The sequence below is a fragment of the Chlamydotis macqueenii genome, chromosome 4 (genome assembly GCF_036417535.1).
Source record: "Chlamydotis macqueenii isolate bChlMac1 chromosome 4, bChlMac1.mat, whole genome shotgun sequence".
Classification (NCBI taxonomy): Eukaryota; Metazoa; Chordata; class Aves; order Otidiformes; family Otididae; genus Chlamydotis; species Chlamydotis macqueenii.
The window spans coordinates 33,449,685-33,475,159 of NC_141559.1; the positions used below are offsets into that span (position 1 = coordinate 33,449,685).

General features: G+C 41.7%; 1 protein-coding gene across 7 annotated transcripts in view; it reads right to left on the bottom strand.

The window, feature by feature from the left end:
- Window positions 1-25,475, bottom strand: part of HERC3 (HECT and RLD domain containing E3 ubiquitin protein ligase 3) — a 56,174-nt gene that overhangs the window by 13,111 nt on the left and 17,588 nt on the right. For all 7 annotated transcript variants that reach the window (XR_015258414.1, XM_086746541.1, XM_086746537.1 and 4 more), the window contains 17 exons: window positions 19,726-19,885; window positions 18,157-18,233; window positions 17,338-17,559; window positions 14,882-14,973; window positions 13,815-13,945; window positions 13,023-13,183; window positions 12,422-12,498; window positions 11,528-11,652; window positions 10,929-10,988; window positions 8,512-8,623; window positions 7,611-7,800; window positions 5,679-5,842; window positions 5,023-5,136; window positions 3,765-3,788; window positions 3,588-3,677; window positions 1,610-1,780; window positions 833-976 (listed from right to left, as the gene is read on the bottom strand). Coding sequence is in view for 6 of the 7 variants with exons in the window: in XM_086746541.1 (XP_086602667.1) it covers window positions 833-976; window positions 1,610-1,780; window positions 3,588-3,677; window positions 3,765-3,788; window positions 5,023-5,136; window positions 5,679-5,842; window positions 7,611-7,800; window positions 8,512-8,623; window positions 10,929-10,988; window positions 11,528-11,652; window positions 12,422-12,498; window positions 13,023-13,183; window positions 13,815-13,945; window positions 14,882-14,973; window positions 17,338-17,559; window positions 18,157-18,233; window positions 19,726-19,885 (2,114 nt within the window). In the remaining variant the exon portion in view is untranslated. The remainder of the gene's footprint in view (window positions 1-832; window positions 977-1,609; window positions 1,781-3,587; window positions 3,678-3,764; window positions 3,789-5,022; window positions 5,137-5,678; window positions 5,843-7,610; window positions 7,801-8,511; window positions 8,624-10,928; window positions 10,989-11,527; window positions 11,653-12,421; window positions 12,499-13,022; window positions 13,184-13,814; window positions 13,946-14,881; window positions 14,974-17,337; window positions 17,560-18,156; window positions 18,234-19,725; window positions 19,886-25,475) is intronic.

Here is a 25,475-nt window from a genome sequence, read left to right on the forward strand (position 1 = left end):
TGTTGTAAATACGTGACACCCATATCTTCAGTGCTTACACTGTCATCATTCTTAGTGTCAAAAGACTTGTTGTTTTTATAGCATTAACATGAGTAATCGCTCTGTAATACTGTTTACAAGTTACAAAAGGTGCCTTGTAATTTCCTTCCTTGTAAAATATAATTAATACATTAAAAAAAAAACAAAACAAAACACCAGGGCACCTACACCTTAAGGGAAGACTGACAACATCATTTTCCATCTTGCTAGCTAGGCAGGTGAGGAAAAAAGGACATAAACCACCACCTCCAGCATAATGCTATCTGACAGGTACAGAACTTGCACTCCACACCCTTCCAAAACCAACCAACTTTCAGTACAAACTGTGTTTCTTGCCATTTAAGAGCTTCCTCACATAAAGCACTAACAAGTTTAGACCCTGAAGGTGATAGTGATGCATGTCTAAGTGGATTGGTTGCAACTACATGAACAGCAAGGGAAGCACAGATTTCTAATGCCACTACGACCTAAACCTCTGGTTCTGTAAAACAGCACACGATTATCACACTCATGATAATAAGAGTTCTATTAACTGCCATCTGATACTTAATACCAGTTATATTATGGGATAAGAATAAAGAGAAAGAGCCATCTCCTTAATAGGCATAATCATCACCACTCTACTAAAGTTAATGAACCCATACTAATTTCCACTGACTGAAAATACAGCTCACATTGTATCGTAGGTGGAAAACAAGAAGATCATTTATTTCCCATGGTTTTCCACTAACTTTCTTGTCATTTAAACACAGCGTATTATTTCAACCTGTGTGTATACAGGCCAAGGGCTTACCGTGTCTGAAAACCACAGCAAGTTTGACTCTGGGTAGTAAGTGAACATGCCATAGATGGGGTTGAGAAGTTCTTTCAACAACAGAAGGAAAAATTCCTTTGTCACTCCTCCAGCATCAACAGCTTCCTCACCATCAAAGATGACCTGTAGAAAAAGCAGGTCAGTAACAGGGATGCAGAGCTGAGACTGAGTGAAATATGACATCTTTCTAATTGGGAGCCACACAAAGCAATTTGTTTAACATGCCCAAACCCACTGCAATCCATGAGTCTGTTTCAGTGCTCTGCTTGCAGGGAGGGAAAGGGAACGGGGTGGCAAATGAAGTATTTTGAAACTATTTTAACTCCTTATGCAAATCATAAATAACCACCTGTCCTCTCAAAACCAGAAGCAGCACTATGACAGCATCAGCTGAATTTTGTAGCGACCTCTCAGAGATAAAACATGTCCTATTCTAAGTGGCCTGTTCCTGTAGAAGAGCAAAACAAAACCTGCATAATATCATAGAAATGTTTCCTCCCCCACCCCTTATGCAGTAAACACCAGGGAGAGAGAGTAAATCCTCTGCTTGCCTTCTTGTAAATTGTCCACTGCCAAAACACTCTGGGAGTCAGAGAGGAGAAAGACTCAACTCCTGCACCGATTAGATCAAGTGTTCCTGTGTGCTATATATACAGAGAAGCCACTGTACGCTGATGAAGAGATAGCGTGAAGGACTGAAAGGCTGCAGAAACGTCAGCTGGATGAAAGGATACTAAAGGCATGGGGAAAACTTACTTTAAGAGGCTTTTTCAAATCAATGTCTGAATGGATGCTCAACTCCCTTAAAGCGTCACCGACTAAGTTACTCCTGCGAACATGAAGTACCAGGAAAGGGCTTCTGGCCAGCAGAGGCTCCAAGGTGAGAAGCATGAAGACGTTCTGCAAATTCGCACCATTTATTGCAACCTGTAAACAAGAGATGGGTGAAAACCAGTTGCTGCTCAGCTCCTTCCTTCCTATGGAAGGAAAACAGTTAACAACTATATGCTTGGTGTTCCTCTCTTCCTTACTCTTTTAGTTGGTTTCCTTAGGGAGCAAGGATTACGTGCTCCCTCTGTACAAGTGTGTGTGCATGTGTGCCTACATGCTGCCCCCCTTTCCCATACTTTTGAGTCCACTGACTGATTTACCAAATTTTAGCAACAGAGAGATCAAATTCCTGAATACTTTTTTACATTACGCAGGTGGGTGGGAAAGACACTTTATCCATGTTCTTACTGAGTCAAGAAACTCAGCACGAACACAACCCTGATAAGAGCCAGAGAGTCCACAAGGGAAAGCAGTTTTACTAACGTATCAGGAGAGAAATCAGTTGACAACCACACCTTGCAAGGCACCAGGGCACCCATTGCATACAATTTAAAGCTCTCATCTCTATGGAGTGTTGGGTAACGCACAGAGTCCAGTCAAAGCTTTGACCACACACACAGTATTTTCATTCTCATGCATCATCCATAGTAAGTGGCAAACTCACATTTGTAAATTCAGTTTAAAAGTCAGTTGACCCCATGACAGAAACCAACTGGAATCCAGGGCTCTTCCATTCCAGCACTCACAGAAGTACTGGTTTCTTTGGCCTCTAATTGGTTGTCTTCATAAAGATCCTGTCTCTCAGGGAAACAAAACTTTTACCAGCCTGCTGTCCTGCCTATCTGTATCTTACCTATCCGTAAGATAGATGCCCTCCCCACAGTAATGCACTGCTCACAAACTAGGGAGCTGGAAACACACAGAAGAGGGACATCTAGACAAGAAGGTGGCAAAATGAAAGCAGGAGAAGGTGACTCCAGCTTCTGAGTGTAGGCTGAGCCTCCTCTGCCTTGCTGCAGGTTATGTGTTCAAGCAGCCAAGGAAAAGCTACAGATTATTATTATATGGAACCAGTACCATGGCCACAAGTAACCTTGATGACAGTTTTCCACCCTGAAGGAACCTGACAACCAAGGACCTCAGCAAACTCATTTCACAGAGGACGGAACTAGTCCTAGACCCTAGATGCACTAGATGAGGGACTAGCGACCAATGCTGGGCCCCTCCCAGGAGCCACCTGCATGAACAATGTCTGGCACTGGGAAGTTTACATTGGCACAGAGGCCAGCTGTCCTTGTCACAGCCTGGCTGTAAACTGGCTTGGCTGCCACCTACAGGGGAAGGGTGCTGGAGCTGAACACCTGCTGTGAACATGCTCCTGGAGAGCCTTGGGTCTGCGCCCCTCACTGCAAACGGATGGATAAGCTGCTGACAACAGCTGCTGCTTGCAGCCACTAACAGTGTCATGAGTTGGTCTTCAACCCTCACTTCTGACAATCACCCCTCCTGCACCAGGCAGAAACCAGAAAAAAGTGTCAAATTAACTGAAAGCTAGTCTATTCTTCCAGCCTTACAGCTCCCCTAATAGACACCTCACCTTACTTCTTATCCTTGGACTACCATAAAAATACACAAGCATTCCTTCCCTACACAGTTCAAATTTCCACCACATGCACATCTGGCAGTTCTGATGTTACTAAACATTTTGCAATTAAAGACACCAAGGACTGCCTCTGCAATATCCAGGAGAAAGAGGTTCTCCAGCTACTCTGCTCTCCCATATCACGGAAACAATAAAATGCTGTACACACTAACTCCAAGTGAACTCCTTTCCTTGCAGGCACCGATGCAAAAGGCAGGAAAAAAGAAATGGGACAGGAAAAGTGGGAGAGAGAAGGATTACCTGCATCTGTAGTTCTGCATCTGTCTGTAACATCTTGGTCTTAGCCTGAGCATCAAAGATGAAAGGATAAGAACAGAGTGTCACAGCATCCTGCAAGAAAAGGCAGGCAGATTGGTTCCTGTTTACAGCTTCCGTAGCACTTCTTTAAATAAGAGTCAAGAAAAACAATTTTCTTACCTGCATGATAGACGGTCTTACTTTCTGTGAAGGAGAAAGAGAAATACGAAGATCTTTTACTCTCTTGGTTTTGTGTCTTGTGGTTTTTTTTAACAGACTAGTTCAAAGAAAATTTTTCTCCTCTGGGACCAACAACCCAGTTTTTTTTCTCTTAAAGAGAAGCATGGGAACTTCTTTCTCAAATGCACAAGTCTAATTCAAAATTGCACATCAATCGTTACTAAGAGGACTAACTGGCACAGAAGCCTGTGCTGGCCTGCCATAAGTAAAACTTACTCTTATGAAGAAAACTTCCCTCAAGGCAGAGACCATACAAAACAACAGGCCCTAACATGACAAAATAAGACCACTCCTGCAATACAAATCACTCCTCTCATTAGCCATATCACTACATTTTAAACTATTTTTAACAATCACTGTTATGTAAATTTGAGTCCATTATTGCTCTGCTCACTAAAAGTGAGCACAGAGCAGCATTATTTAAATTGTGGAAAGTGGGCGATGGGGGACACAGCACACACAACATTTAGAAAGTCCATAAAAAGACACACAAAAATTCTTGCTACAGTCAGATTTTACTCTTGCAGCAACCCTTGGTAGATGTTCTTTTGGTATTTTCTCACATTTGGGATTCCTTTCCTTGCTATAATTAAATAATCTTACTGGGTTTCCAACCCTCAGTTTAGTTATCTCCGTTCTTACAGATGGGAAAGTGAGGCATAAAAGAGGTGAAGGGTCTTACCCAAGATCACCCAGCAGGTTACTGGAAGAGCCAGGAATAGAACCCACATCTCTTGAGTCTTGGTTCAGTCCCCTAGCCAGAACGTCACACTGCCTCCTCTTACAGAGCAACATTTTAAGATCACTGGCTACATTATTCACAATACCTGCCTAAACAGCAGAAGTAAAGGGTAAAAATTATAATTTTAGAATACAGGATTCGGCTCCTGAGCTTTTGATTACATTAAAAGGATCCAATGATTGAATTAATCCCCTTGTGCATGGATTGAGTGAGATTCACAAGAATAATCACAGAGATTGACAAGCGTTAGGTAAATACCTCCAGCTCTTCTGACAGCCTTATTTATATTTAGTCAACTTTGTCAAGCCACTGAGTACCCAAATCTGAGAGACTTAATATATAGATGATCCTATATTGAATATTATACTCTCATTAAGGATATTAAAAATACATATCTCTACAACCAGAGAGACACACATGGACAGCTATTTCATGACTATACATAAAATCTCTTACCATTCCAGCCTGATGCAAGAACCACATCAGATAATCCTCCTGAATGTCCACCAAGCTGGAAATCTCAGGGATATAAAACTTATCATATTCTACATGTTTAACCTTCTGATTTACCTAGTGAACAAAACAGATTTTTTTTAAATGTGGATATATTCAGCATTTTTCTTAGAACCTGCTTCTTTATAGAAGGTTTGCTTCTATAAAATCAATTATAGCAGCTTGCAACAACAGGCCCCAGAAAGTCTTGCAAAAACACAGAGTCCCTTATATTTTAGTACAAATCAAGAAGAATCAAGATAAACCTCTTTGACTAATTTTAGTTCCCCATCCTCCTCACCCAGACTAACCAGAACCAACACAGTGGGAGCAGAAAGCATCATGAGACAGGTATTTGTGGTGCCACAGTGCAGCACACAGTCTGGTGGCTCAGCAGCAGCATTCTTTAGAGTAATTTTTTCCTAGTGTTTGAGATAGGACTAAAAATCTTCAAGTACCTTGAACTCAGGAAAACCACTAACATCTTCCCCATGGGTTTTTTGCCAGACAATGACACATCTCTCAAGCCAGGGCCATAACCACTCTGCCCCTGTCAGTTGGCAAAGGCCAGACAAGACTGAATTATCTTGAGCCAACATACACCTAGGCTTTCCTCTTACCTTGTGGAGTTTCTCCAGAAGTCTCAGAGCAGCTGTAATGTAGCTACTGAACAGGACTGGGATCAACAGTGTCTTTCTTCCACTGAGGAGGTAAACCACTGCACCTTTATAGAGGTCCACTAGCCTGAGGAAATATCTTGGGCATACTTGAGACCACCAGTTATCTGGAAAGTAGATCATCACCAATAGAAATCCTGAATTAAAGGCCAGAGTAACCCCTAAATAAAGGGGGTTTATTTATTTTTCAGCTGAAAACAGGGGAACACGCCTAAAGATTGTTTAAAAAGCTTCCCTATTTCTCTCCTAACTGTAGGAACAGGAAAGTGAGCCAAGTCTGCTAGATACCAAAAATTGAAAAGCTCTTCCCTTTCCACTCTCATACAACCACCCCGGTCATTTTTGAGCCCCAATCCCTGATCAGTGTGAGAGCTTGAATTCAAGGTTTTTCAATCTTCAATTCAAGATACTGTTGCACTTATCTTGTATTCAAGATACTGTGATCTTGCAGGCAAGATCTCGCTGTCTCTCATGAGTGGTAAGAAAGCAGTTGTCTGGGCAATTCTCTGTAGTACCACATACTTTGCTAGCAGGTGTCAGAGCGTGTCACTTGGCATATCTACACCAAAGGTCTGAACTCCCCCTCTTTAGAAAGGCTGATTTCTTTCTTGCCAAGGACAGGTAACCCTTACCTCTCCTCTGAAGGGACTCTGACTATTAGCTCCTTTGCTATAGTCCTTTGCAATCCACCTGCAAAGTAGAAGCTGGAACCTGGGAAATCATAATGTCAACTGTCAGAAGCAAACACCAATTTATCCTCTCAACTGTCAGCACACCAATAGATTCTGGCAGGCAAAAGTATGAGAATCCTTTACATTTCTGTATGCTAACAATCACAGTGGACTACATACACTGAGTAGAGAAGGAAACTTGGTTCCAAAGCCTCTTTGAATTAAAAAAAAAAAAAAAAAATTAAAAGAAACCACTAAACCTCAAAATAAATCTCACTGGAGCAATGCTCCTGCAGGTCTGAACTCATTACATAGCATTTTACATTATAACATGAGATTTAGTATAAGATAATCTTAAGAAACAGAGTAAGACAACAAGAAAAGGAATAGCAAACATGAACAAGCAATGTACATTCTGCTTAACTTAAAACAAGCTTATCAGAAATATTATTAGAAGAAATTAGAAGATTCAGAAGCGGGATAAGAGCTGGGGTGCTCAGCTTGGTCATGGACCAGCCAACAGGTTTCTCTGCACCTTATATAGGACAAGGTAAATTTATATTACATTTATTATATTCTTTTGTTTACCTTATAGCTTATAGGATACTATAATGTGGAAAAATTTAAGATAATAAGATTAATCAATCTTCACGATAAACAAAATCTGTGTTCACAGAAAGACATGAAAATTTATCTGGAACTGAGTCTATGAATGTAGGTAAACTAGATAAAGTATAATAGATTAACCTCCCTAGTAAGTGTTCTTTGAAATTATATTTTACTTCTAAATTAAAACAATTCTTAATCTGAATTTTCTTTCTCATTGATTATCTATGCCACCATGAATTTTATATATTTTATATATTTTACATTATTGTAACTGACTTCCCATACCTTACCTGTATAGCACATTCTTCATTTTGTCATAGTTCATGCTTAAAATTCAATTTTTACGTTTATATTTCTTTTATATGGGAACATAGGTTTTGGAGGGAGGATTCCTTGAATGCTTTTGGTGCCCAGCTGCTTTTTAGAGGTGATTGCTTCATAACAACACCATACCACAAATGCCCAATTATTATTGCAGCTGTTGTAACAGAAAAATTAAACCAACACAAAAGCATGACTGAAAAACCTAAAGGCAACTCTTTGTGTCCCAGCTGGATGCGGAGAGCAACATGCATCTTAAACACCAACCTCTTACCAAGAACTTTGCTGGGGTTGGTATCTAGGCGCAGAATAGCCATTGCTAGAGGAAGCGTTAATGTAATATAATACTTTGAGTCTTGGAAGGGTGGGAATTCTGGGAGAATCAGATAGATCCTCATTGCCTCAACATCTGGTGGTGAGCTGGACAGCTGAGGAATCAAAAAACTTTCAAAGCTCTTCAGTATCTAGAGGAAAACAAGACAAAAGAAAGCAACTTATCCTGAGTGACAGAGCACCTACTAGGTAGATGATGTGTAAGAACTGATGAAAAGGAGCACACTCAGCACAGGTGGACTTAACAGCTTTTGCTGATGATCTCTTAAGAACACTCCATAGGACAGGACTAAACTCTGATTCTTACTAAATGCATAAACGTTTGGATATGTTTTTCAAGGGCTGCCTAGAAGTTAACTCCTCTTGTTAAGGTCACAATCCTGCTTTAAAAGTCAAATCCAGAGTAAAAAAAAAAAAAAAAAAAATTATAGCTAAAAAATGGCATGAAGAACAAATATGACTTCATCTCACAGCTCTGCATTCATGAGATAAATCCTCTGAGTTAGAATAAATTATACAACTCAGAGGCAATAAAGAGCACATAGCACAATAAAGAGCACATATTTACAAGTATAACATACATAGAATAAATTTCAGCAGCCACTTCAAATATCAAACGCCACGAGATAAAACTTTTTGTAAAAACAAGTCTTAGAGACACATTCTGAGAAAGTGAAAATCAACCCAAGTGAGTGGAGAAGTATCCATTGGTACCATGAAGGATCAGACCTCCATATTTGCAATACAACCCTTCCCCCAAAAAGCTGCTGTTGCTTACATGTTACAGGGGGACAAAGCTTTTCTCTTCCCTCTGAATACCCAAAATCCCAGAAGTGCAATACCTGGTCTAGGAGAATGGAGTGCTGAGAGTTCATCAGCTTCTCAAACAGCACTCTGGTGGAGTTCAGATCAATCCCTGGGATCTTCGAACTGGTTTTAAAATGTTCATCGATTCTTTAAAAAAATCCCAGACAGACAGGATTAAGTTTACAGAAGAGACACCATTATCTGTGCATTGGCATGGCCCGAGAGCAAGCAGTGGAGAAATGACCTCTAGGGAATTAATCAGACTAGAAACAAAGCAGAAGTTGGAATGTTTTTGCCAAAGACAAGATGGATGACTCTCTTCTGAATTCCTCCAGGCCTTGATTAGCATTGGGATTCTTGCAGAGAATCACTTTATCAAAGTCTTTTATTTCCCCAGGACTCCTTCACTGACCTAACAGCCTGCCTAGACAGACTGGACTAGCTAAAAACCTATAAAATATGCATCTATCATATGTATCAAGATCCTCTGTATTGTCTTCATACTACTTTTATAGCAAAATCTGTTCAACCACATCCAGTAAGAAAGGGAAGGGTGATGCATAAGAACACATTGACTGCTATACAAGGGAACACCAGATCAGGGTTTTCAAAAGAAAACAGGGGAAGATATTCAGAGTAGCTTTTTGGCAATTCCAGTCTCAAATTTTCTGAAACTAAACAACAACCACAATGAAAACATAGCACAGCTAAGAACAGTCTTCACATGGTCTATAACTGCAAACAAACATGTGCTGCCCTGTCTGCTGTGCTTGAAAGGCTGTAATTTACTTTGGCTACCTGTGTAAGAGGGACAGCGAAGGCAAGCCTGCAGAGGACAGTAGCCTAACAGCCAGATCTAGCAACACTGAATGGCCAGGCCAGCAGGTAAGTTACCTAGCTCAGCATCTAGAGCATGATCAGCATCACTGTCTGCAGCAGAGCTGCACATAAAACCTTGCAGTTGCTAGTAGAAAAGGTCATTGCTACAACTCCATTGACCTCAAGGATTTCCTGAGTCTGTCACTACTCATCTGAGACTGTGCTGTATTAGACACTGAAGGAAAGGTAGCTATTAAAGGTGGGATGCATTTGTCAGTTTGCTGGTGTGGCTATAATGACATGAGAAGCTGAACACAGGCTGCTGTAGAACAATGGCTATTTCCAGAACAGCACAGGCACCAGGCTGGAAACAGCTCCTCAGAGTCACACTGCTACTGAGCGCTTCAGGCTGTGATGTGCAGAAGCAGTCTTGGAGCATGCTCAGCCACGCAGCCATAGAAAAGCTGCTTTTCCACCGAACCCTGCGTACCACAATGCTACCACAGGCCTACATGGCATTAGGATACTGGAGGGATATACTAGGGTATTTCTATTGAGTACACCTTGACATAAGGTTAAAGACAGCCTCACTTCAGTGCATGGTGGCTTCAAATTTTATAATTTATTTGGTCAAAGATTTTCTGTAGAAGTTAAGTCCTGCATTAGCCAAGACATCATTAAAGTGGCAAGAGAACCGCATTGGGGAGATGAAGTCATAAACTCCACTCATTTCCACATTCAAAGGAGACGTGGAACTATTTACAGTAACTCAACTTGGATATCTCAACAAGTGTTTTAAACCAATATGACACAACTCTTCTGATGCAGCAACACACTGCCTTGTCACAACACTAAAGAAGAAACCATTGGATAAGCAGAAAAATGCAACAATAATGAGTAAATTGTTTTCTTTTTCAAGTTGCTCTTGGAAATTATTGCTCAGAGATTACTCATCGTAACTGAGTTTTTCTTCACCTACTTACAGGTCACTTACTCATCATATCACCATAAAAAAAATTTCCTCCTCCTCATCTTCTGCTGTTACCTCCCCATCATTTACAGACACAGCCAACACAATCCTTCCCAACCCACAGCCTTTGACTCAGCTATGCATATTACAATCTTGTCACCACCTATTGTTGCTTACACCCATTTCGAATTCCTACTTTTATAAGCAGGAGCACAAAACTTTCCACAACTGATGTCACCTAAAAGAAAGCCTGCTGCCCTAGATGTATTTTTCTTGAGCAGCCTGTGTTGAAGTATACCTTCACACCCACCAGTTGGCTCAGCTGGGTAAGAGACTATTCAGATACCTGTCATCACTGACTTCCCTTAATGTTGTGTTTCTATCCCTGTCTTTTAAAGATGTTGATATTCATTTCATAAGGAAAAATAACAGTTGTGACAACTCCACGGAATCTGTGCCACTTAGAGTACACTCATCAGGCACTTCCTCAGACCATTTGCCTTCCTTACCCAGTGCTGACCATCCACCTCTTTAGTGGACACTCTCTGACCCGTCTCCTGTCTGATCAGAAAAATCAAATCCCACTGCAGCAGTGAGTGAAGTAAAGGGATTCCAGTCTGCCTCAAGGGAAAGCCACACTTCTGGACTCTGTTTGACACTTACTTCTTCTCCAAGAAGCTTCCATTCCAGCAGGCAGCTGAAGACAGTATCTGAACAACATTGCTGTTTGCAGCAGGAAGACAAAAGAAAATAGAGATAGAGGTTATGAACAGATGTCCCAGTAAATCTCTTCAGCTCTCTTCCCTTCCTTCTATGGGAAACAATGTCAGGATCACCCCTTCAGAGGCACAGAGGGTAAGTGGCTCATTCAGGGTCATGTAACATCCCTCTTTGAAAGGAGGGATGTTAGCAGTGCCTCCTTTCCACCTATATGGCAGGCACACAAGGGAAGGAATTTAATCAGTCTGCTCCCAAGTTCTTGCTGCTTTTCATGAACTCTAAGCACACAACGAAGGATAACTTTAAAATCCATTTCCCACCCACCATTTGCAAAGCTCTGAGGCAGCCTCAAATTCTTCTGGTTTTGCTCGTAAGTTCTAACCTGGCAGCATTGGGACTGGCAACTGTCCTCCCCTTGAATATGACCAAGAACCACACTTAAAAAGGCTGCTAAATTTCAAGTGAAAGCATGGCACGGAAGCCAACAAAATTATTTAAATAAAACTTTCAACAAAAGGCTTGTCCAGTGCCACAATACCTACTTGACAGAATTAGAACTGTTCTTTTCTAAAAGCCTTTGCCTCCAGACATCTATAGTTTCATCATTTATTAAACAGGTGTAACGTGTTTCATTTATGGTCCGGAAATCATCAGCAGGCAAGGAATTCTGTGAGAAGATACAGATTTCAGCAAAAACAAGCCTTGTAAACAATTCCTTCTTCTTCACAGTCTCTGTTTTCTATATATAACTGATAGCTTCCTTAGTAGGGTCTCTGAACAGGTTTGGTTAGGAAGCTGTGGCATTACTTAGAAGTGCAAAAGGAAAGGCACGGAAAAAAAACAAGATCATCATCAAATATATTTTTAAAAAGAGGGAAAAAAAAAATATGTATATGATTTCCTTAATGTACTAAAGCCCTCTTAAATACCACCATATATAACTTTATATAACAGGCTTAGTACATTTATTCTAGACTTATTTCCATGCCTCAGAAGTGTATATCAAACACTTCCTGAAAGAAATAAAACAACAGAAGCAGAAAAACCAACACAGCATTCAGCCCTCCATCCAGTATATTTTGACAAAACCCCAGTGCACATGGTCCATGGCCCTATATTCAGACCCCAGTGTCTCAGGAGGAAAGCAGCCCCTTGTTTCCAATCTGCAAAGGAGACTGGACTCCTCTCCCTGCTGATCAAACTGAAATCAGTGTCTTCCCAATGGCTCTTTGACATGCCTCTTAAGGAAGGCAACTTTCAGCCACTTCTAAAAAGTTGTAATTCTCTGTAACAGCTGTCATCACTGGTAACTTCTGTAAGGCAGAATGGACTCCAAAGCAACCCTTCATTTTCAGGAAATATTGCCAAAAACAAAAGATGCATTGTGAAGGCTGGGACAGGGGAGCAGACTTGAGAAGATACTTAATTTTGTTTACCTCATATTTGGAGCAAAGCACAAATGTTTGGTCTCCTCCAGAGAAGATATGTTTAACAATGTGATATTTACAAGCATCTGTTGAAGAAAGAAACGCAGTTGTGTTAGAGGCTGATGAATGCAAGTTCCTGCTGTGCCTTTTCCCCCGCATTTGCACTGCCAGTGTCTCAGGTTTTACACTATAAGGAGCACCTGGGTCCCTTGAAGGCCAGGTTGAAATCAGTTGGAACTCAAGTACTGGAGCACTCTCTTGAGAGACATATAGGGCCTGGCAGGAAGGAAAAGTTATAATTTTTAAACTGCAATGGGGGTTTTAAAGAGAAACCAAAGCCCTCAGAAATCAGTATTAGTACAATTTCATGAAGGCTCAAAATCATCAGATGTTGAGTTCTGCCATGAAAAGAGAAAGGGAGAGGGCACACATTAACAGAGAGAGCAAGGGTCACCCAGTAATTCCCATAGTGCATTTGGGACAGGAGCACGGACTTCTTTTGCTGTTTCAGGAACTTTCACAGAACAATGTCAAGATGTCTTTAGACAGCCATGGGTGAAACAAAATCATTTACATCCATTTGCAACTCCAAATCACATATCGTACGTACCAGGTTTCCCTGAGAGTTGCCCATTGTGAGCTGCCCAGTGACCCTTCACCGGAGAGGGACACTTAACATTGCAAGTGTGCCCCGTTCCTAGCTGGCCTCTTGTTCCACAGCCAAATGCATAGATCATTCCTGAAGAAGGCACAAAGGCTAAAGTGTGATGTCTGTAACAGAGACAGGTACAAAGTTTGGGCCTTGTTTAACAATTACAAGAAAGAGAGAGTAAAAAAAAAAAAAAAACCAAACAAACACAGCCTAAAACTTATTCTCAGTTCCCCTAGGCCAGAAGCTGGTGCAAAGCAGCATCTTTACACTAGCACCAATGCTCAGTTTTTGCCACCTGATGGCACCAGTTTATGGGGTGGTGTGCTTTAGATGGAAGTGACAAAGAGCAGCATGTGCCAGCATACGGCTGGTATCAGGCTCACAGATGGGACTAGCTTAGTCATTGGCTAAGCCTGCACATACCAAAAGACAGCAACACAGCACAAGTGTTACTAACTCTCTTTTCATGAAAGAGGCTGGAAACTTGTTACAAAAGGGGCTGCTGCTCTAAAGTCTTGCTGAATTATTAAGATGGAAAGGAAACTTTTACCAAGTTACAGCACAGGGAACAACCTCAATTAAAAAACAACTTCCTTTAGAGGGCCTTAAAATTCTCATGGGAAGTAAAATTTAAATTAACCTAGCTTTGACACAGAGGATGCAGAAGCAAGACTCCTCCCCCTATTCACAAGACTTGGTGTCAGCATTAACCTCCACCAAAGAAAATTTCTGCCTGCCGGTAGGACTCACCTGCCACAAGCGATCTGGGATACTTCACTGCCCATTAGCTCAAGAACTCTTCGGGGGTTCACTTCATCGTTCATGGAGTCATGTCCCAGTTGCCCACAGGAACCTGCACCGAACGTGAACACCCCTCCACTCTGTTAGCAAATCAAACAGCATATTCTCCATTTAGGGACCCATAACCCATCAGTATCTCTCCAACTCCAGTTTCAGTACGAGCCCAAGCTTAGACAGAGATGGCTGGGGATTTCCAAAGGATTCAGAAAATAAATTTGGGTTATACTAATGCAGCTTCCAAATTGCTACTTTGCCACCCATCAGAGACTAATAGAATTATCTAGGTATATTAGACAAGCTTCCCCCTACCATCACCAGACAAATCTGAAATCCCAGCAGGTTTAAATATGGCTGAGTAGCATCCACTTCCACAATACTTTACACCCATCTCTGTCAGCTGCTGATCAAAAAGACTGTGACTTTTTTCTTTGAACAAGACCTTCTACAGAACTGATCTTCTACAACGCTGTTTTTCCCACAGGAATCCTAAAGCCAACTGTTTAATTCATTTTACAGTGGAAAACACTGAGGCACCAAAAAAAAGAAGCAACATCTAGGAAGTGGCAGAGGCAAGGCAAGAACTGAGCGGGTTCAGTTTGGAACTGAAAACCTCTTGCAAACGCTGTGAGCAACTATAATGTTTAATTTAAACACCCACTTGTTTTGACTTGCATTTTATTCCGATGCACAGTATCACTCTCTTTTTATCTTCCAACAAAATGCTATTTTCACCCCTATGGATGTATGTTTTGTCTTTTTTTTTTTGCTCAAAGCTGATTTCTTTAAGCAATTCACCTGAGTTTTACTATTCATTGTCTTCAAAGACAGCAATGGACCATGTTGGCAATGAATCTCAGGATAAACTATAATAATACTATACTTTCCACTGAGTTTATTTTACTGGTGTTGGAACATGGTTCAGTCAACCTGCTCTTTTCTACCATTACCTAGGAAACTAATGTGAAACCATTAGGCAGGCGAGACAGCAGCCAGGGTTCCCAGGTTAGGGTCTTTACCTTTGTCAGAACTGCTGTGTGTTCCTCTCCACAGCTGATGTAAACAACCTTCTGAGACCGCAACAGCTTCACATGACAAGGGGATTCTCGGTCTGCATTAAAGACAAAGAAAATAAAGGAACTGTTTCATAAACACAAATCTAAATGTCTGAGAAAACCAGTCTCATTTTCAGATGTGGTCTATGTGTGCAGTAGAAGCTTTAACAACTGTGGGGAAAAAACTCACATCCTTAAGTACTTCACTGATGCCTTCCCCCTCAGATTCTTAAAAAAATTGTCCTGGCTCAAATAAAATTGTCCAGAGCAAGAATGCAATTATTCAGAATCTTGTATAAATTCAACATGTATTTGCGGTTTGGGAGGTATGATGAATGCAGCCTAGCTATGCTCACCTCAGCCTCATGCTCCAGCCAGACTCCTCAGTGACAACTGCAAACATTTGTTTCTGAAACTTGCTTAGACCTTTTCAATACAGAACATTGTAACACGTGGGAGACCCAGCACAACACCTATGGCAAGCTGAATCCCAAGGTGTATTTAAATGTCTAGCCTTCCTTCTCTTGTCATCCTTTAAGAAGAAGATCTTCCTACTTGCAAAGGCTAATCTCTGCCAACCATTAAACGATGTTTTTCTCCTTCACTCTGACATTCTAATTATGTGAGTCTCCCAAGGATGAACACACTAAGCAAGGTTACATGTTTTACTAATGTAAAAATAAAAAAAAAGCTGAGCATTTCAATAGGCACCCCAAAGTAGTTAGATATTAAGGGGAGCAGATGTTTACTTCATATCAACAAAAAAAAACCTGAGGTTCCTACCTACAGAAGTTTTCCATTTTTTAAGACTCTTACCCAAGGATCTGACAGGTGCTTTTTTCTAGGTTGTGAAAGGAAAATGGTCACATTTTCACAGATTTAGAAATGAGCACATTTTTCATTTACTTTGTTCTGTATTTTAGCACTCTGATCTTTACTTTGACAGGAATAACACTTCTTATCTCTACAGCATAATTGTTTAAATAACAGTGCTGCAGAATACTCACGTTTGTAGACTTTGCTGTTCATGTTCATTAAGTATAATTCACTCTGTCTTGCCATGATTCATGTACCATAAATACCAAGTATTTACTACAGTGTCATGTATTGAGTATGATCCCTGACCAACACAGTCCCACAAGCAGATGCTCCTTATACGTTCATCTAAGACTAGCCCCAGGGCAAAGCAAGCCTCTCGCACATAAACTGCAGCTTGTTGAAATTAGAAGCATTTATCGGCCAGTCCACATGGAAAGAACATGGCTGCTCTCTTACAAGATCAGCTCTAGCTTACATACAGTACAAGAGAACAGACCTGGAGCATTTTTGAGAGAACACAAGATATGCAACAAGTCTTACAGTTGTGTTTCATATTCCTGAAAGTGTAAAGCAAGGTGAAATGATGCATACAACATTTGAGCATCCTTTGCCAAACTACTGGCTGGTTTTGAGTAATCGCTTTAAATAGATGTCTCAGTTGGTAGGATGAGTTGTCAAAATGCATCGTTCCATTACAGGTACACAAAATGTGAGATAATGCTTCTCTTGCAACATACATTATTTATATGCTACTACATTATGCAACCGAACATTTACAAATATATATACCTCAGTACTAGCTCATGCAAAATAAATTGTCTATGTATGGTAAGTATCACATCCACACTCAGTAACTTGCTAGATATTTAAAGCTACTCAGCAGCTACACAGAAAACTATTAAGAGGTTGATTTGAAGCTCCAAAGAAAATCTTTTTCTCCCTTGCTTTTACAAAAAAAGTTAAGAATGTGTTAACAAAAAGCAGGGGAGATCTGGGCTTTTCAGACCAGTGGCAATGTCATACCCACTCTTCACCTCATTTATAAACCTGTGTTCAAGCCTGTTGATGGCTAGGCTTCACTGAACATGGCATCCTGAAAAAAACCGACCATCTGCCCTGTGCATCTGGAAAATTGTGCAACCAATAAACTATAGAACATTTTACAATGCCAAGGCACTCTGTGTTGTCATCATTTTGTAGCACACAGTTGCTCACCAGTCAAAAACATGTTTGGAAACAAGGGCATGGGTTCAGCTTGCTGTTCTGCAGGGAGAGCCCTCAACTTCAAATAGAATATGGACAACAAATTTTTGAGAAGAGGAAGAGAGAACATGAGCACTTGCTTCAATGTCTGTATGGCGACACTCACATTTGAAAGATCTTTCTTTTTGACCTTCCTCACTTCCACTAATGTCCACAAGGGGGAAAAAGTGTTTCTTTTTCTACTAAGTGTGAAAAGCCTGTAGAGTCCATCGGTTCCTCCCAAGAGGAGTTGCTAAGGGTTACATATCTGCTCAGTAAAAATATACTGTCAGTGTGAAAAGAGACACTAGGCCAAAAAAGGTCCATCCTTCTTTCAACTAGGAGCATAATTTTAATACCTCGTTCATCACTTAGTCCCAGCTGTCCTGAGCTGTTCTTCCCCCAGCCAAACACAGCTCCTGAGAGAGAGAGGGCAAAACTGTGGGCTCCGCCTGCAGCAACCTGAGCCAAAGGGATCCCATCAAGAGACTTGACACGTTGTGGACTGGCTTGGGAGGGACATTCTTTACCCAAGCCCAGCTGACCATAGCTGTTCTGCCCCCATGTGAAGAACTGGCCATCTGAAACAAGGAAAGAAAGACAACAGTGAGTAAAAGCTGGTCTATAGAAAAGCAAATTTGTCAAAATGAACAAGAGCCGGTGCTGGAGGCTTCACTCCCATGCAAGCCTCATGATGGAAAAATCAAGCAAGACATTCTTTGCTGAAAGAATGCAGAAAAGCACAGTTTGAAGCTACTGGGTAAATAAACAGACGTACAACTAAGTGCAAAATACAACATCAGACTGCTGTAACTTAAAAGCATAACAAAGAATGGTCCACATGTTGCATATAAAAGAGTAAGAGCTAAGGATAATTTTCACACAAATAAATTAATTACACACATTTTCGACATCAAGATGGAAAGCTTTTAAGTGTTCCTGCCATCATTCACCAGTGAGACAGCGGGTGGCCTGTGTGCAATATTTTCTTTCGTGACAGTACTGGCAAAGCTCTTCTTCAACATTCACGGCATCTGATCCATTTTATAGCCTCCCATTTGGCCTGAAAGCAGCTGGGACAGGCATGTCCTTGGTTTATTATACAGAAATGTACAATCTTGGACACTGTGCAAATTAACAGCCCAAATCTTGGTAATAAATAATGAATGTTACAGTACCTGCTGCCAAAGCCAGGCAATGCCAATTTCCACAGGAAACTTGCAGTATCGTCTGTTGGTTCAATTTCTTTATCAACCTAAGTAAGAAGACACTATTTTAGACTAAGTGTCCACAAATACAGTATCACCTTAGATTGAAATTATTATTTCCATTCAGATATTCATTCTACACATACACATAACCTATGGTTTTGAGACTGAGGAATGGAGTCTTGAAGGTGATACAGATCCATACATAATAGATGCAAATCTGTGGAGATCTTTAGACATTTGACTACTAATTCCAATTACGTTTACTGCTCTACTGCTGAATCCAGTCACCTGGAAATGGTGAAAACAGCTGGTTCTTGGGGTCTCTCTCATTATTCTTTCTCAGGCATCAAGATCTTTTCATGCTGTCAGGGGCCTAGCAGTTCCTACGAGTTACAGCACCAAAATTACTTCAGTGCTTTGTACAAAGCAGTTCCTACGAGTTACAGCACCAAAATTACTTCAGTGCTTTGTACAAAGAATGGCATGTCGAAGGTTCAAGTTATTTCACAAAATTGTTATTTTTTTAAATGGCACTATCACATCCACATGTGAGCCTGTCTCTCTCTGTTAGATTGGATCCACCTGCATGTTAAGGAATGTCTTCCTGCAGAGCCCTTCAGCTCAAACATTAATGTTTGGTGACTGAAACTCTTTCCCTTTAGATACTGTTTCAACAATGACAGCCACCTTAGATAGATGCCCCAAACTTCTGCTCTGCATTGGATCTGCAGTGGCAGACCAAATAAGAGACAGACTACATCTATTATTAATGCAGCACGGTACAACGTTATTAAGTACAAAGAGATCAGTTATCTTTATTACAATGACAAGCTGAGCTCTATCATCTGTGAACCGCTTTGGATGGAGGAGGCTTGGTGTCTGCCACTGGCCACTGCCACCATCTACATATCCTTGCACTTAATCCTATTAGTGCTCTGACACAGGCAAGATACATTAAATAAGTTAATTAAGAAAACTGAGCACTACCCTAAAGTTTCTGAGCAACATTCACTATTCAGAATTGCAGGCAGCTGGTTTAGTAGTTTTGCTGCTAACAAGCAACACTGCAAAAGACTTTCAGAGCCAAGGAACCAGTTTATACAGCCATATATTTTTTTTACCCATTCTTGAAACGTATCTCCTATCTCAGAGGACTTCCTAGGGACTGGAATAGAGATGGATATCACACACAGCATTTCTATTTTAGGGTCTTCCCTTGTGCACCTCCTTGCTCTGTACAAAACACGGTGGCATTTTCCATTGAGGAAGCCAAGCATGCCCTGATTTTCTTTTCCGTATCCCAGGTACCCACAGGCAGAAGGCCTGTCCTGTCCAAACCTCCTGAGGACTTTTCTGAGTCCCAGGGAGCACCAGTTCAGTATGGAAAAGGAGGTGGCATCACCCTTACATCCCTATGTGAGAAGTAACCAATTACTGCCCCTCTGAGTGAAAGCAGCACTCTGGAAGGTGAGCAACCCTTGATGCACCGCCTCCAAGGAGCTGCCTTAAGGAAACCTGAACCTCCTAAAAATTTACCTTGGTACTGTCACTGCGTCTTCTATAGTGGTGAGGCCCAACTGTCCATCACTGCCGGCGCCCCAGGAGAAGAGCTGGCCCTGGTCACTGAGCGCCACACTGTGAGACTCTCCACAGGCCACGTGCACGATGTGCTGCCCAGCCAGGGCTCCGATTTGTTCTAAGGAAAACAGAAAACTTCTCTGGTCACAGGATTCATCTCACAGTGATATGCAGACATCAGATTTAGGCAAACCAGTATGCAAAGCCATTAAGATGGGTGTCCTGATCACCAATTTAATTTTAAAACACTTCCTACAAGAGGAAAACACCAGGTTTCACTGAAAACATGTGGCTGCTGAGCTCTTCTGGAAACGTGGTCTGCAAACCATAGGAGAAAAGCAAGTACATGCCCCCAAGCACAATGGCAGAATGTATCCTCAAGATACAGGAAAACCTATCAGGTTATTTAGGAACCACAAGACTCCTGTATCTGAGGCCTTCTCATTCAGTTTTGATGTGGGGATCAGCCAGGACCCAGAAGTTGGCAGACCCTGTAAAACATATTTGACCTTCCACAGCTCTCACGTCCAACGAAGACAAGTCATCCACACAACTAATCAACCCATCCACCCTTTGCTTTATTGCTTGATGTGTGAAAGCGTATGTGTTACATCCCTGGTGCTAAGCTTAGAACAGGTTTGAACCCATCAACCTATTACCGCCACTGTCAGAGACTCATTAAAAAGTCCCGTAAAAATGAAGCAAAACTAAAAGGCCTTGCAGAAGAATAGAAGAGGGAAAAAAAAAAAAAAATCACTCAGTCCTCTGGAAGATCACCCACAATTAATTTTTCATCATTACATCACGTTAGGCAATTGAACTAGGTTTGACAACTACTCTTACAACATCAACAACAAGATATTATTCATTACATGGAGTTTCTACAAATGGACATGAAAAAGTCTTGTTTTGCAAGAAAACACTGGAAATGCCACATATCTGATGGAAAAACACGAGCCATACAGAAGCAAAGCTGGTCGTCTTTTTTCTTCCCTGAATAAATACAAGTGCTTCAGGTGGATGAAGAAAGATTTCACCCAGTACGCTACAAGGCGGTGATCAGTTTTATTAAAGTCTCACTTGCCTGCAACATGAGAGGCAAGGGTAGTTACATGTCATTCTATGAAAATGATACCCCACAGCATGGGCATCCAGAAATTATTAATGTACGAGGCACCAAAACCTGCATACTGATCAATCTAAATGTCTTAAATGAACTTAAAAGGAAGGCGCGCCTAGGAGGGCTTGCCTTCTAAGTCTGGGAGTCAGAAAGCGAGAAGGAGAAGAATGCCTAATGGATGTTATGGAAGGGAAAGGTGACAACTACTTAAACATGTATTCTAACAGAGGAAAATGCTACCTGAGCCAGTGTTCCGTTTCACTTGAAATAATCAATGGCAATGGAGGTGCAGTTTACAAGTAATAAGCATAACAAGTACACAAACATGTAGGAGGGCTTGAGGACTGGGCCCACCATCCAGCCGTCCTTTAGCTCTGCCATCTAGTAACGCCCTTTGCCCTGCAGCTCTTCCCAGCAGGACAATTCCACCCAGTCCCACTGCCAACCCTCTGCAAAGACACAGACAGGCTTGGAGGGCGGTAACTCAATTTACACATGCAGTTTCCACACTTGAGCCCAGAAGCATCCAACTGTAGCACTGCTTGCTGACTTGTTTTATGTTAATTTGCATGTATACTTGAGGGAGCCTATTTTTACCTATGAGCTCTAAACAACAAGCAGCTGTATGAGCTGGTCAAGGTCAATCACAAACAACAGACAAGGTATCTCAACAGGACACGCAGCTGTGGTGTCTTTCTCTCAGTCATTCAGCAAGACAAAAAAATACCCGCTGCAATGTGCCTGACACACCACCTAAGTTTAGTCAAGCGTGTTTCTGTACTGGGACCTGAAGGTCCCAAACTAAAGCTCCTGCTGGAGAGGATCCCACCATCAAAAGAAGAGAGGGATGAACCCACCACTTTTCTATAAGCTTGCTGGCCAGGATGCACTGAGACTGGCCATTATCCAGAGCGCCTGAGCTCTTAAAACTGGTCACAAATTCACTAGCCTGCCCTTCTTCCAAAGCTGGTCCCTGCACACTGCCCAACACTCCAGGGGACAACACAAGCCTGACAAAACAACAGATGTGGACAACATGGGATGCTAGGGTATCCATAATGGAGACTGAGCTTGGCTACCTGCAGGCATGACTGAGCTAATCTGTTTCCTGGGAAAGCAGTATTTGCCACAATACATATAGACATTGGTGATACTGTGAGCTGCTCTGAGCCACCAGACCACCTTGAGGAGGTGACAGAAGACTCCAATGATCAAATATCAGCATCAGGAATTGGAGGAGGCAGAGTTCTGACCACAGCAGTACTGCAACTGGAGAAAAAGTGCCCTGAGGTACCAGGACACTCTAGCAAGGACTACCTAGCAAGGGCTTCAGACACTGGGACACAGAGAGGACATCCAACAGGTTTAGAAATCCAGAGTGGTTGCTTCAGTCCCCACAGACTCCATCTTAAGTTTAATTTGGCAACACAAACCTGACCTTGGTCTATGTGTCATCCCGGGGGACTAATAAATACCAGCTTGTTTTGAAAGGCTGCCCTGTCACTGAAAGCCTCCAGTGTCAGCATTGCTCACCCAAGAAGCAGAGAACAGCCTCACCTGGAACTCACTGGGTGACCACAGACAGAAAAAAATATGCTGAAGGTCTTTGCCTTTAGAAACATACATGTATGGCCCATCTCACTACAGCACATTCCTAGACCCTGTCAATTGCAGCTTGCCTGCAAAGTCATGAAAAAAATGTAAACACCGAACAGTAAGTTTTACATGCTCACACACATCTCTTTCCAGAGACAGAAAAGAGCCAGCCTTCCCTGGGTGGGGCGGGGGGGCACAGACTGCCCAGGCAGTCCAACAAGGGTCCCAGTTCACTGTCAGGCTTGCCAAGCCACCAAATGTACCGTCTCCCTGCTAACATGGGTAGTATTATCAAAAACATCTGACAATCACTTCTTTGTTGACCTCCCACCTCTCCCTCACATCAAAATAGGAAGTGTTTGAGCGGTTGGTATACATTAGTTTTAATTTCCAGAGCATCACAATACCATTATTCATTCCTCAGAAAAGATGCATCACAGCAATGAGATGAAGGGTGCAAAGAGTGAAGTTTATTCTTAGTATTATGTCTTCACTAATAGATTAATAAAACCAGTCAAATGGAGCTTAACAAGCACAATTATATACAAAGCTAAGCAGAACAAAATCCTGAAAGCAACAGGGAAGGGCTGAAGGAGTTATGCAATAGAGTGTTTCAACATGTCATAAAACTTTCAGAAAACAAACAAAAAACTCCAGTTCCAAGAAGTACACACTGACCCAATCTTTTCTTTCTGAAGCCATCAGCTGTCTCAAAACAGCACCAATGCTCAGAAGTAATTTATCAGTTCTTCACATCTGGTGGAGTTCCAATTTTCATTTCTCTCTTCTGTCCACTTTAACTCATCGATCTCAATATAAACAGACATATCAAGGTTTGACTTCTTTCAGTCTCAACCTTGTTACATCTTTTCATAAAATACATATTGGAACAAAAAATGAGGTCCAGACAAAATGCCTTCAGGACAGCCCTTCTCTGAATGGTGACACGCCTGGTTCCCAGGACTGCTCTTGTGTTTTCCTGTCTGTCTGTGGTTCGCATGGACACTCCAGAAAAAGTTGAGGACAGGTGCTGTATGTTTCTGTAACTCAGCTTTCTGACAGTCAGTGCTCTTAGCCTGAAGGTTTGGAAATGGCAGTAAAGCTGAGCCAAGAATAAAAACCCCTGAAAACCCCACCTTCAGTCCATAGCTTCACTATTTATAAAAATAGGTCTTACACTCTGTCCCCCCAGTGTCGGAAAGCTGTACAAGATCTTCAGTGTCTGCAACTGCTGGAAGCACAAAGTACTCAGTTATATTGCACTGATTAGAATGCAAAGGCAGTGAATTACTAATTAGCTTTCCTACCCCTAGTAAGTTTATCAGAGAGTTGGTACACCCTTTCTATGTACAGCTTCCAGTTGCTTGCAAGACAGGCTTTTGCTAGAGGCTGTGGCAGATCCTTCAGCCATATGGGTACCAGGAACAGCACCAGATGGCTTTTGGTGCTGAAAACGACAGAGAAACCATCAGCCCCGAGGTTACACCTCCAGTGGCAAAATCTGAATTTCTTTGCTGGTGAGAAGCTGTGGCTTGGAAGAGTTTCAAGCGATTTCAGTCTGCTCGGACACATGGCCAAAACTCCTCATTGCCTCCCCAGCTTGACAATAAGCAACTCAGAGCATTTGCACATCATCTTGTTGCTTTCTGCTACGAAAGTGCTCACTGACTTTTTAAAATAAGTGTCTTAGTAGCTTGCCCAGATAAGAAGATGGTGGTAGAAACACAGGAAAGGGAGAAAACTGCTGGTAAGAAATTCCTCTGGGTTAAAAGCTACCAGCCGGCAAGCCTGAGGACAGATGAGCCAGTTTCTTTGTATTGACATGCTTGTTAGCATAGTCCACATCCACACTGAGGATGGCTGAGCATTGTGCAACCAAAATCTAAAATGAGAAGTGTGAGATACAACATTTTAATCCACAAGGCAGCTGAATATTCAGTCAGACACCAAAAGGAACCTAAACTTCACACATAGTATTTTTGTCCTCTGAATACTGAAAAGCTTTAATACTTACAAGAAAGGAGCTGAGTTCTCTCCTTTTGGAGATGAATTACACCAACCCATTAACCATCTAACAAGGTGACATGAACAGCATTAGCACTTACAGCAGGCTAATTTAACAGCCAAAAATTCCATTTAAAAACTGCTACTGCCTTCAATGGGTACAAGAAAGTGACAAACACACTACGGCCCAGACTTATCAGTCACCAGCATTTCATTAAACCACTCTACAGAAAGCAAGTAAATAACAGTGGGTCACCAAACTCCCTAACAAGATTTTTACACATCAAGTAGGAAACTTCAGCAGACTGTCAATTCCGCAGTCTCCATCGGTACATCCCAGAGATGTTTCTGCATATGGACACCTAGGCTGTGATGAGCTTTATGATTTCAGTCCTGATGAAGTCAGCTGAGTGTTAAAACACATCTGAGTGTTTTAATGAAACTGGAAAGCAGAAAAGAGAAAAACAAAATGCAGCAATTGAAATGCTTGCAATCAAAGTGCACTAAGAGAGAAGTACACCCAAGGTTTCTCTATCCCCTTATGAAGGTTTCTCCTTATTTTGTCAGCACAACTTCATAGTTTTAGCTGTTAGATGTTTTTACCATTATTAGCAGCACTAGTACACTCACCAGCTTTTCCAGGAAACATCATCCCCAGTGGAAGTGTGATTCTGCCACTTGGAAACTGGTAACTGGGGAAGTGAAAATCATGCTGTTTGTCAGGGCCTTTTTGCCTCTTCCTCTCTCCTTTAAAGCCCCCAAGAATGACTCTCTGATTTCTCTCTGCACACTTTGAGCTCTGACCACCCAGGCATCTCGCACTCACAGCTGCTACAGACAACATCTGGAATCTGGGATTGGAAGAAATCAGACTCTATAAACCACTTAAGCAAAATACAGGCTTTTCAAAGCTATCAGGTGCTTTTGAAAAGATGATCTAACCCAGCCAGCTAAAACTGTTTCTGTGGCTTCACTCACACCACCTCTA